Raw genomic sequence first — 11608 nt, 5'->3', positions numbered from 1 at the left:
ATTTCCTCAACATATGTACTGTCTGGAAAAGTTTGCTTTGTCTGCAAGTACTTGGCAATGCTAAGTCCTGCAAGAATTTTCCTTACACAGGTCTTTCAATTGAGTTATGCGGGAACCCTTTTTTATGTACAAAACAAGTATATTTGCCTTTCTATATGATCAGGTATTGGTAAGAATTCTTCAAAAGAGTTTCCTTTTCTGGGCTGTCTTAGAGGCCGAAAGGGCCAAGCTACTTCACTCAATATTTATTACATGTTTACAACCCCTTGCTCAAACATAAAGTCAAAGTAGAGGGAAAAACAATACCCATGAAATCTAACAATACTCGTAGACACTAACGAAACAAGAATCTATTGAGAGCTGGCATGAAGTGATACTCTCAAATGGTTTGGAAGTCATCTTTACACCAGTAACTATGCCATGCTAGCACCAAAAATTTCAGTATGATAATCCAGCAAATTAAAATTGGACCTTCTGAGGCAAACCCAAAAAATTCGAAGATTCTGAAATTGAGATGGGTCTGAATTTAGAATTGTTTATACGAACAAATGTACAGCACTTGGGCTTAGATTTTGGTGAGACACCCGGGGGGGGGGGGGGGATATACATGATGCGGCCCCAAGTTCTAATATCCCACATCAAAGTATCCTTATTTTCGCATATGAAAGGCACTGAATACTGTACAAAGCGCCAGGAACCATAGTCGGGAGAGTTTCTCCCTCATGCAATCAGGCCTACGTGCGTCCCAACCTTGCCAAATGCTGCTGGTGCTTCACTGCAGCAGCCTTATCAGCAGCTTCACGTTTCAAAGTCCGTTTTGCACGTCGGCCAACTGTTTCTTTCACTGCACCCTCTTTCTTTTTAGGCTGGCGAGATGGACCGGCACCTGAATCTTGGAGGTGCTGGCGACAAACCGGTCTCGCTTCTTGCCTTCCTGCCCTAACATATCCATTGTCTCCCCATCTTCGGTTTCCGATGCGTATACCTGAGGAGCTACCCAAGTAAACCTCCTCCAGATCTTCCTCTTCATCCTCATAATAAAAGTCATACAGATCTTCATCCACCTCCTCCCGTTCCACCACAACCATGGGCTTAAACCATGAAGCTCGCAGAAGAAGGCATACGCTCTCCTCAAACGTATAATCATAAACTCTGCCCAACAAGTAACATTCTTGTAAGGATACCAAAGAAACAATGAAAATTGCAAAGCCTCAAGAGTTTGGCAATTCATGCTAAAACATTTCAGCTAGTTTTTACAATATGTTGACAGATCAAACACAAACATATAAACCAGATCTCCGAGTTTTCAGAACAAAACATAAGCATATCCTTTAACTTCAGCCCACTGTCACTCTGACCTACCCGTCCAACTCAGATGCACTAGTTAGGACGCTGTACAAGTTACTAAAATTTCTCCAGATTAAAAAGATGCGTCATGTACCTTCCATCAAGCGAGCGATGAATATTGAGGAACTCAAACGGAGTTTTACACTGAGGGCACGTCGGTTTTTGTTTGTATGAAGCCCAGCGCAAGATGCATGTCACACTGAACAAAGAAGACAACCAATCAAATAACAATAATGGCATGCCGTCTTATTTGCGACAGCCAACTCAAGGCATACTACTATCACTTCCAAACCAAGAAACTTCGCTGCTCAAGTACACACAAACATTATATGTCAATAATTCACTGATACATCATGCATTCCTCCAATCCACAGATTTTCCAGGTATACAACAGAAATCAAATCTCAGTAATCATTTCTTTCTTCCATCACTTTCAGAGTGCATGTAAAGTAGAGACTTCAATCTCACTGAAGATCGAGTAAATAAATAGAGATTCGGACAAACCAGTAGGCGTGCTCGCAACCTTTAATAGTAGCAGATTCATGAAGCTCTATCTGATCTAGGCAAATAGCGCAGTCATGAATGCTGTTAGTACTGCTAGTTCCACAGCCGACTGGGCGAATCTGCTTCTAAAATCCAGAGATTCAAATCAGTCTATCAACACAAGCATCCGCATGACTGTTACTCATCAACTCAAGTTGAACACTTGAAAGAAACTTACACACACACACACACACACACGCAAATACGTGTATGTATATATAACTCCCCCCCACCCCCAAAATCCAAGAAATGAAAAGAATTCAAACACCAAAAAGGGGGAACCATCAACTACTAATCTTGCCGCCATGATTAACAAATCAATCATCTCTTCACAAACACTTTCCAGGCAATATGGCTCAATGAATTTCTCCTTTTCTGATTCATTTTTCTTGAGGTTGGCGATAAGAACATCGAATCTTTGGAAAAACGAAACAACAAAATCTTGGATGCTAGTCGCCGAGACAGATCCCACCAAATTAAATCGGCTAAAGCTCCTGTTTTTTCCCATGGAATCAATTAAACATAACATCGATCCAAAGCAAACCACCCCAAGTCTTCATCCCCAATTTCACTTTCTCCATACCCATTAAAAACAGAAAAACAAGAACAAATTCAACAAATGGGAAGCCAAAAACAGAGGCACAGAGCTCAAAACCTGATCTTGGACTTGGAGATCTTGAACACCCTTATCTAGTTCTTGATCCAAGATTACAACAGCTGCAGACATGGTGATCTTGCTTTACTCTACACAACAGAAAACGTAACAACAAAGAAAAAACTATGGACTCCAAGTACGAAAATCAATATATACAGATGCTGCTGTTATCTACACACGGGGAAAAAAAAAGAGAGAGAGAGAGAGAGAGAGAGAGAGAGAGAAAAGAAGTAAAAAAAAAAAGAAAGGTTAGAAGAATTAGATGGAGGATTCTTGAGGATAATTCTGATTCCAGAAAGAGAGGAAGTGTGTGGAGAAGAGCATACGGGCTATGGGCAAACAGGCAGAACCCGAGGTGCAATGGCGGTGATACGGATCACAATCACATGTATTCTTTTCATTTTTCAACTATATATATATATATGAGCAACATTTGTAACTGCTTCTGCGTATGTACCTCTTGCTTGCGGTGTTGTACGTATTGCATTCTCGGTGGGTGGGGGTGGGGGGTGACCTACCTTCCCCTCTTACAGGTCAAACACTAGTTTGAGAGGCAGCTCTCACTTATTTTTTCAATTAAAATTGATTTTTTTTTCTTATTTGTAAAATTAAGAAATTGATTTAAGAAAAGGAAAATGATAAAAAGGATTCATATTGCATATAGACTTTGGACAAATTATATTGACACCCAGTTAAATTAGATCAAAATATGTATATTCTCTTTGTTTTACAATTACACGTGTTTGCTGTTGTAATTATAATTACAGTTATACCCCTATTCAATGTCGTATACTTGTAATTTTACAAAATATAAGAAATATATGTGTGTTTTAGCCTAACCTCGATCAGTGTCCATTTAATTTACTCAAAATTAAATTATTGGTTTCAAGAAATTTTATGAGGTTTAATTTTGTCAATTTTTTGGATAATTGCATCTTTTCTTTTAATTAATATATCCAAATTATGTAGTAGAAATCAGAATTATTTAATCTATGTATACTATTTATTATAAATAACCATGACAAAATAAGTATTGCCTAAAATGCTCAATACTATATTTTAATTAATATAATTTATTTATTTTTTATTAATAAAAAAATAATTAACCCAGCATGAGTAGGCCCCAACAAAGAGGAATGAGAACCCTGATCACAAGAATTGGAAAAGAAGGGTTTTGGTATTTATTAACACACTAAATTAAACCTCTAAAATTATTCCATGCACATCCCAGCAATTAGGCTAAATTACTCTTTAAGGTTATGCTAATTAAAATATACAAATGTTCCTTATAACTTATAAAAGGGATAATTACACTTACTGTTTTATGAATTTTGGTGTAATTACATTTAAATATTTCGTGGTTTGAAAAATTACATTTAGTACTTGTAATTAAAATTTGGTTCTGTCTAACAAATAAATCCCCCTATTAGTCAAAATGGTTACCGAATTTGTTGATATTATTAACAAAAATGGATAAAAGTCTATGTTTACCTCCAATTTGACTTATTATTGATTTATTTCAAGTAGAATGAATCTTTGTATGATCAAATTATCCTTATACATCGTTGCATGTTAATGCATGTGAGGAGAAATGTCTTCACCGTTATAACTTATAAGGGTAGTTTAGTAAAAAAAAAAATTATTTAACCTGCAATAAGTCAGTAATAAGTCAATTGAGGTTAAATATCATTTTTTGTTCATTTTTTTTTTATATATTAATATCAACAAATCATGGATTTTGACTAACAGATGACCTATTTTTTAGATAGATGTAAACCTCATGGATACTAGATGTAATTTTTCAAACCATATGGATCTAGGTATAATTGTACCAAACCTTGGCGGAGGAAAGTGTAATTATCCCTTTACAAAATTATAGCTATAATCTCTGAGGGGCATTACTATAATTTTTCAAGATGTATTTGTGTAAGTTTTGCCTCTAAATAAGGAATGTATTTATAATTTACAAAAGATACTGTTAGTGTCAGTACAATTTATGCTTAAAAATAAGAGAGATGGGTCTACATCGGCCAATTCAGAAATAATTAATTAGAATTTGGAGGGCAGAAAAAAGGGAAAAGTGAGGATGGGAGATGATTTATGAGAAGAAGAGAAGAGCAAGAGTAGAGAAATTTTAGTCCGATCAAGTTTGATTGAACCAAATTAATTATAAAGCAAATATATGTGATTAATTATTTTTTTAAACTGTATATCAATGATACGATAAATATTACACTTATTATATAATTTATTCAAATTTAAAAGAATCAGATTGGAGTTAAAATTTGGGAGCAGCATGAGCATGCAAAGTTTGCGGAGGAAACCACAACCATTTGTCTTGGGGCCAACACTTTCCCACTCCCTCCGACAACCATTTCCATTTTCCTGTTCGGACAAATGCGTTCATCACTAATGACCAACGCTATGCCGTGTGCCCCTCTTCTTGTCTTGATGCATTTCCTATCACTCATAATTGCCTACACCTCCCTCAAGTTTTAGTATAACCTTTTACAAAAATATTTGTATAACTTTATTTGAATTTATTACAATTTATTATTTAACTAATTTTTATAGTTTAAAAAAAATTATTAACGTATTAAACAGTTTATTCAAATATAATAGTATAATTATCGTTTTTTTTATAAATAACATTTATGATACAAAGTATGACTAAAGGCTGTATGCGTATTCTTGTCTGGATGAGTTCTGCAAAACGATAATTACATTAACATCACTAAAGTTTCAAATAAACTACAAACTAGTTCTATGATTCTGAAAAATTATATCACTTTCCTTCTGCAATCATTTCATAATATAAATTTGCTTTTGATCGTCCGTCCTATCTTTTGGTGAAATACCTAAATATAAAATTCAATGACTATAAAATACGATGAAAGTTTTTTAAAAATAAGATTGTTTTTTACAGGTATCAAATACACGAATAATCCATCTCTAAAGGGTAACAAGTCATTGAATATAAAAAAAAAACATTAATTAAGAATATGAAGTCAACTCAAATTTACATGATTTGACGCAACTAAACAACGTACATCGACGACAAGGTATAAAAAGAGAAGGGTATAAGAAAAGCAGTCCTCGTACTAACCCTAACTAAGCCCTAAACAACTTTCTTCTATAGTCGACCGTTGGAGAGGATCATATCCAACTCATTATGGGACTTTTAAGAATGTGAACTAAGTTTGTGTAATAGCACACATAGAATTATTACAATGTGGAGATGTACAATAAAAGTACAACCATTTTTTCAATAAGTCTAAGTAATGAAGAGACGAGGAAAGTAAATTGAGAAATGAAGTTGCAACAAGACATTTCAAATGCTCATAACCTCTTTACTTTCAATGTTCCGTGTTGTATTTCATTTAATATATACACGTTATTTGTATTATATGCAGTACTGCTGTTAAAATTAATCGTATGTATATCTTCATGTACATAATCCACATATCTTAATGTAATAAAGGATCGATCATATGTTGCTAGTCTTGAATTCAGAGAAGCAACACGAATCGTTTTCAAGAAACGAGCATACAAGAAGATCGGAGATGTTTTCGAGAAGGTACCCAATTGTTATACGATGAGAAGTTAAGCAACTTCTTGTTCAAAGTTTCTTCAGCTCCATTGATCAGCCCCAAGTGAACTTAAAAGAAGCCATGATCAGCAAAATTAAGCTAAAAGCTGATAAGCCCAGAAAGTTCATGGCAACTTCCTGCTGATAAATAAGTAGCATAAAATCCAACAAAACAACCTTTTCCCCTAGAAAAGCCGAGGCCGCGGCGCATTCTGGTCATCATCTCTACATGTGCTAAAGTTGAAGGATGCAATTCAAAAACTCCCACATGTAAACTTTGATCTGGATAAAGACAAGAATATGTTTCATATTTTATGCCGAAAGACAGGTAAAGATGCAGGAATTAGACAGCATAAACGAATTCAAGGCGACAAATGGAGAAAAGAATAAGTTACTTACAGCGAGTGTCTCCGAACCACATGACATACACAATACATTAGGAACTGAGACCGTAATAACAAATTATCGGAACATCTAAAGGCAGACAGCACATGATGAGCACGCAGCACAAAAGTCAATTGGCCATTAGAACTTAAATCCTATCCGCGAGTATTGTGTATATAAAAGAATATGAGAACATTGTTTAATCCACAGGAGTCAGCAAATGCTGCATAATTCTCACACATAATCTTCCATCTTTACATGTCAAATATACACCGCCGGAACTACTTTGTCCTATATATATATAATATAGGAACATGGAGGAAAGTGAAGGCACTAGATTTTCGCTAAATTATTCAACTTTTACAAACCACTCAAATCAATGTCTAAAACAATGCCAACGAGAAAATGGTCATCAAGAATGCTCGAAGCCCGAGTCCCTAGCAGATGATCATTCAGCAATAATTCGACAAATTTTGAACACATATTTGGAAATGGAAAACAATGAGGAACACCAGTTCCAGGCAAATAATGAAGTTTATTTGGAAAAGGAACAAGCCCGTAACTTAATGTAATGATCAAATGGCACTAAAGAGAGCCGAAAGCGAAATCCGTTCACTGCTCATGCTTCTTCAGCAACATATGATGGGGACATTGCAACAACTGAAGTCTAAAGTAGCAAAACAATAATTGTTCCCTGCTCAGATTCTAAGTGTTACATATATAAGACCATCACACACACACTAACAAAGTGAAGCCACATAAGATAACAAACTCACGTATCATGGAAGTTAACCAAGCTGAAAACATCATGATTTCTAGCAAAAATGGAAAACAGTATACAAAGATTGATCGCTAGACATATATTATGTTATGGGACAAGATAAGGTTCATAGAATGATCAAGAGCAGTAACATTAATATCATACATATTTCAAGTCATGAGTTTCTCATAAACACAAGTACTTATTATGCACACTTGCTTACATTATTACTTGCAAGTGTGTTGATACAAAACATACATACATATAGACAACATGTAGCCTGGCTAGTGTAAGAAAAGGAATTAATTTATTGACGGTGTAATACTCTTCCTTCCAAGAATGACTAAAAGTGTTTTAGTCAAATCTAAATTAATCACATAACAAGTGTATTACATGACTTGTTATATGTCAGATGCTTATCAAACCCAAAATAGGTGTAATAATACTACACTTGCGGTGTGATTGATTGACGGACGAGAATATTTTCTTGTGGAGATGAGTGAGGCATCTAGGGTGCCTAGAGGCAAGTGCAGAAAACCAAAAGTCAAGAAAATGGTTAAAAATGGAAAAAGCATGGAAGAAGAATTATCAAGATCCTATTACCAACAGTGGTAATTAGAGATAATAAATGTCATTTCATCATCAGAGTTCAGAGACCCTGATACAAAATCAATTTATGGGGTTACCATAACTTGATCCTCCAAGCAACCCGCCACCCGAGGCGGCGTATATATCAGAAGGATCAAGAACTGGGGGTGAAGAGGAAGCTCCATTCCGCCCACCACCATTACCTCCACCGCCGCCGCCCAAGTGTAATTCGGATATATTCGGAAGCCCATCTCTTCCTTCAACCCCTTGATCATACAGAAAACCTTTGAAAACGTGACCGCCTATTCTCACCACCGCCTGATATGCATACTCATCCTCCCCGTCATCAAGTGCAGTTACTCTCACACACTTGAAAACTGCCGGTGCACGAACTTGGCCTGGCAATGAATCCTTAAAACTTGCATCTACAGACAAACCAAACAAAACTAAGATTATATACATGTAAAGAACAAAGTTTCTATTTTTCTTACTGTTCTTTTCTCGGGCATGGTTTTTAGGTCAGACATGAAATTATAATACTCAATCCATACAAATTTAATTTCAGAAGAGCTGAAATGGCGAAAGATGATACCTTGATGGCTAGAGCTGGTTTCAAAGCTTCTCGGGGGTGTGGTGTTAGAAGTTGAAGTATGAGAAGCAGTTGTAGTAGTTTGAGATGCGCCGCCGAGTCTAGGTTTCTTGGTACCCGAGGTAGACTGTGAAGACCCCGCAGCAGCAGGGTTGCCGCCCATGAGCTGCCGTTCGCGGCGGCGGGCAGCGGGAACCCAAGTGCTTTTCACGTGGGTAGCACAATCATAGCCTCTACTTTTACAACAAGTTCTGCATCTCCTGTGTGAACAGTCTTTCTTGGCTTGGTTTCCACAATCTTGGCAAGTGGTTGCTCCCATTGAGGAAGATCCTCCAATTCCACCACCACTACTTCCTCCACTTCCAGTTTGTAGAAGATTTGTATGTTCAAGAATCATGGGTTTCTTCAAGTTGTAAGAATTCTGTCCCTGCTGGTGTTGCCACAGCTGCATACCCCCGCCGGCAGCGCGGCTGCGGGCGTTGTTTAACAAGTCTTCATCCGCCGCAGCACCGCCGGCAATACTCGGCTGCGTGACACAAGGGGTAGCTGTCAGGAGAGGAATCACACCTACCCCAACGCCGACGCCGATGGCATTGGAAGCGTTGAGCGAATGAGGGTCGAAGTTGATCGTGGTGGCCGCAGCGGCAGCGGCCTCCTGGTGGTGGTGCTGGAAAGAAGAAGCCGGCGCGACAAAGAAGAATTCGGGAGGGAGGCCACAGTTGATGTGCCTGGTGGAAGCCGCGGCGGACGACCACATTCCCCCAGCGGCTGCAGGTCCGCTGTTGTTGGCGGCGCTGCCACCCGCTGCGGTGGCGGGGCCCGCATTGAAGCCTAAGGAGAGGTCCCCCGCTGAGGCGGAAGATGAAGCCACCCAATCCGCAAAGGCGCCAGAATCGGAAGGCAGCCGCCGAGTAGTAGCCACAACTGCAGATTCTTCTGAATTTTCTTTTTAATCTTGTTGTTCAAATAATCTCCACTACAATAAGAACGAACACAGCCGCATATACAAATACATAGAAAGAGATACAAAATTCATGAACGTCCCTATCAAGCTCAGAGGGGGTGACTCTTTCCCAAATCTTGAAGAATCTAAGAGGGAGTCGTTATTATGTGAAAAACAGAAAGAAAAAAAATAGAGAGAGAGAGAGAGAGAGAGAAGTGGGGTCTCTGAAATTCTTCACAGCAGAAGAAGATATTGAGAGACAGAGAGAGAAATAGAGATAGAGATAGAGAAAGGAATAGAGAGAGAGATTGCAAATAGCAAGCAATTACTAGTAGTGATACAGTAGTCGTCTTCTTTCTGCTCAACTTCTACTCCATATGCTACTGCTACTTTACTGCTGCTGTCGCTTTGGCTTTTTTGATGAAAAAAGAGAGGTTCCCATGCCAGTACTCAGAGCGCAGAGAGAGAGAAAGTAGAGAGAAGATGAGACACCCCCTCCTCCCCACAGACATACACTACAGAGAGACTCTACTCTATGTTGAGTATTTTGTGATGTTGGGTATTCTTGCTGCCGACCTTTCTCTCTCCATCATCAATAACTCACTTTCTCTCTCTTCAGAAAGGTGAAAATTGAGGTGGGTTCCCCCTCCCTCTCGCAAAGATTATGGCTTTGTGATTATTGGAGAGAGAGAGAAAGCAAAAGTGTGTGTGTTTTAGTGAGAGACAGAGAGAGAGAGAGAGACTGTGTGTGTTAAAGATGGGAACTTTGGTAGTGTTGTGTGTAGGTTTTTGTGATGAGAGTTTTTGAAGCCCTAAAGTGATCACATGCCAAACTCTTTTTTTCTTTTTTCTTTTTTTTTTTTCCCAATAGGAAAAAAAAATGCTCCTAAAAGCAACCATCTAATTCCATTCCAAAGATATGGACTTAATTTAAATCCTAAAATGTCACCCCAACAACCTTCTCTTGGACAAACTTTCATACTTCTCTCTTTCTTTTTTTTTCCCCCCTTACATGAAAGTTGTGGATCATACAAAATTTAGATACTTTAATGTGCATTTGAATAATGATAGACAACATGGTAGGGGCAAAAGGGTCATTTTCTTTATAAAAAATTAATAATTAAAAAACGTGCTTGACAGTATCGTCCAACAACTTAAATACTTAGAATTACCAATCAATGGAATAGGGAGCAAATGAGTCATTTACAAATACAAAATTCAGCAAGAAACATGTCTGACGATACAATCGAGTACACAATGATCGGAACAGTAGCTGACAAATGTAGATGGTATTGATATTAACGAGTGTATTTGCATAATGATAGCCAACACGAAAGGGGCAAAAGGGTCATTTTTCTTAATAAAATATTGATATAAAGAACGAGTTGACAATATCATCCCGCTGCTTAATTAGTTAAAATAATGCATTGCAAACCATTGGAGTAAAGGGCAAATGAGTCATTCAAATCTATAAAAAAATCAATGAAAAACATGTCCGGAAATATAATCAAATACATAATAATCTGAACAATAGTTTTTTTTTTTTTTTATAGGTATTGGAGAAAGGGTCATAATAATCTGAACAGTAGTTGACATGTAAGAGGTCACACTAAACTTGAACAGTTGCACCCTAACCTCCTTCATGTGAACATACCACCTAACATTTACTATTTCCACGAACATATTAGCATCGTGTATCGTCTTTGGACTTACTATTTTTATCTTTAAAAATTGATTTAAGCATTCGAGGTGGCAGACTAATCCTCGATATTTCTTCTTAATTATGTTATTATAATCGTAAGTAATCGAGATTTATAAAATAATTTTAAACAATTTGAATAGTTTATTACAAGAAAATATTAACACTATCGGATCAATTGAATTTTAATTGGGATATTGTTTAAATCACATGACTCTACATATATTGAAGAAATTAAGAGGATGAGGCATATATGTAATGTTTTTGGACATGACAAGATATGCTGTGCTAATAAAATTGGGAACCAATTGTTTAGGTTGTCCCAACCTTGTTTCAAATAGAGAGGACATGTCTTTCATTTTTATTCCTTCCAAGAAAATTTATTATTAATTATGAACTAAAATTATAATAAATAATTATTATTAATTATAATTAAATAAAAAACGACATAAAAATTCAGATTGTTCATCATGAAAACATTTATATCATGGCTATGGGCCACAACAAAATG

General features: G+C 36.9%; 2 protein-coding genes across 4 annotated transcripts; both read right to left on the bottom strand.

The window, feature by feature from the left end:
* Nucleotides 1-472: 472 nt before the first annotated feature.
* LOC105170929 (uncharacterized) lies at nucleotides 473-2938 on the bottom strand. Of its 3 annotated transcripts, none has more exons than XM_020696956.2 (4): nucleotides 2546-2938; nucleotides 1852-1973; nucleotides 1442-1546; nucleotides 473-1152 (listed from the first exon to the last, which is right to left on the bottom strand). In XM_020696956.2, exons 1-4 carry the CDS (start codon nucleotides 2615-2617, stop codon nucleotides 735-737), a joined length of 717 nt encoding a protein of 238 aa, XP_020552615.1. In that variant the 5' UTR covers nucleotides 2618-2938; the 3' UTR covers nucleotides 473-734. The 3 variants fall into 3 exon arrangements, with proteins under 3 accessions (XP_020552615.1, XP_020552616.1, XP_011090171.1); XM_020696957.2 differs by having other exon boundaries at nucleotides 1852-1970; XM_011091869.3 differs by having other exon boundaries at nucleotides 1852-1976; nucleotides 2546-2937.
* Nucleotides 2939-5961: 3023 nt separating this feature from the next.
* LOC105171143 (protein LATERAL ROOT PRIMORDIUM 1) lies at nucleotides 5962-10183 on the bottom strand. Its single transcript, XM_088885443.1, has 2 exons — nucleotides 8459-10183; nucleotides 5962-8291 (listed from the first exon to the last, which is right to left on the bottom strand). The coding sequence occupies exons 1-2, from the start codon at nucleotides 9210-9212 to the stop codon at nucleotides 7948-7950; spliced, it is 1098 nt and encodes a 365-aa protein (XP_088741569.1). The 5' UTR covers nucleotides 9213-10183; the 3' UTR covers nucleotides 5962-7947.
* Nucleotides 10184-11608: the final 1425 nt, after the last annotated feature.

This window comes from Sesamum indicum, linkage group LG9 (genome assembly GCF_026168435.1).
Source record: "Sesamum indicum cultivar Baizhima isolate 11 linkage group LG9, ASM2616843v1, whole genome shotgun sequence".
NCBI lineage: Eukaryota > Viridiplantae > Streptophyta > Magnoliopsida > Lamiales > Pedaliaceae > Sesamum > Sesamum indicum.
The sequence above is the reverse complement of the archived record's forward strand: the minus strand, read 5'-3'. Positions and strand labels throughout refer to the sequence as shown.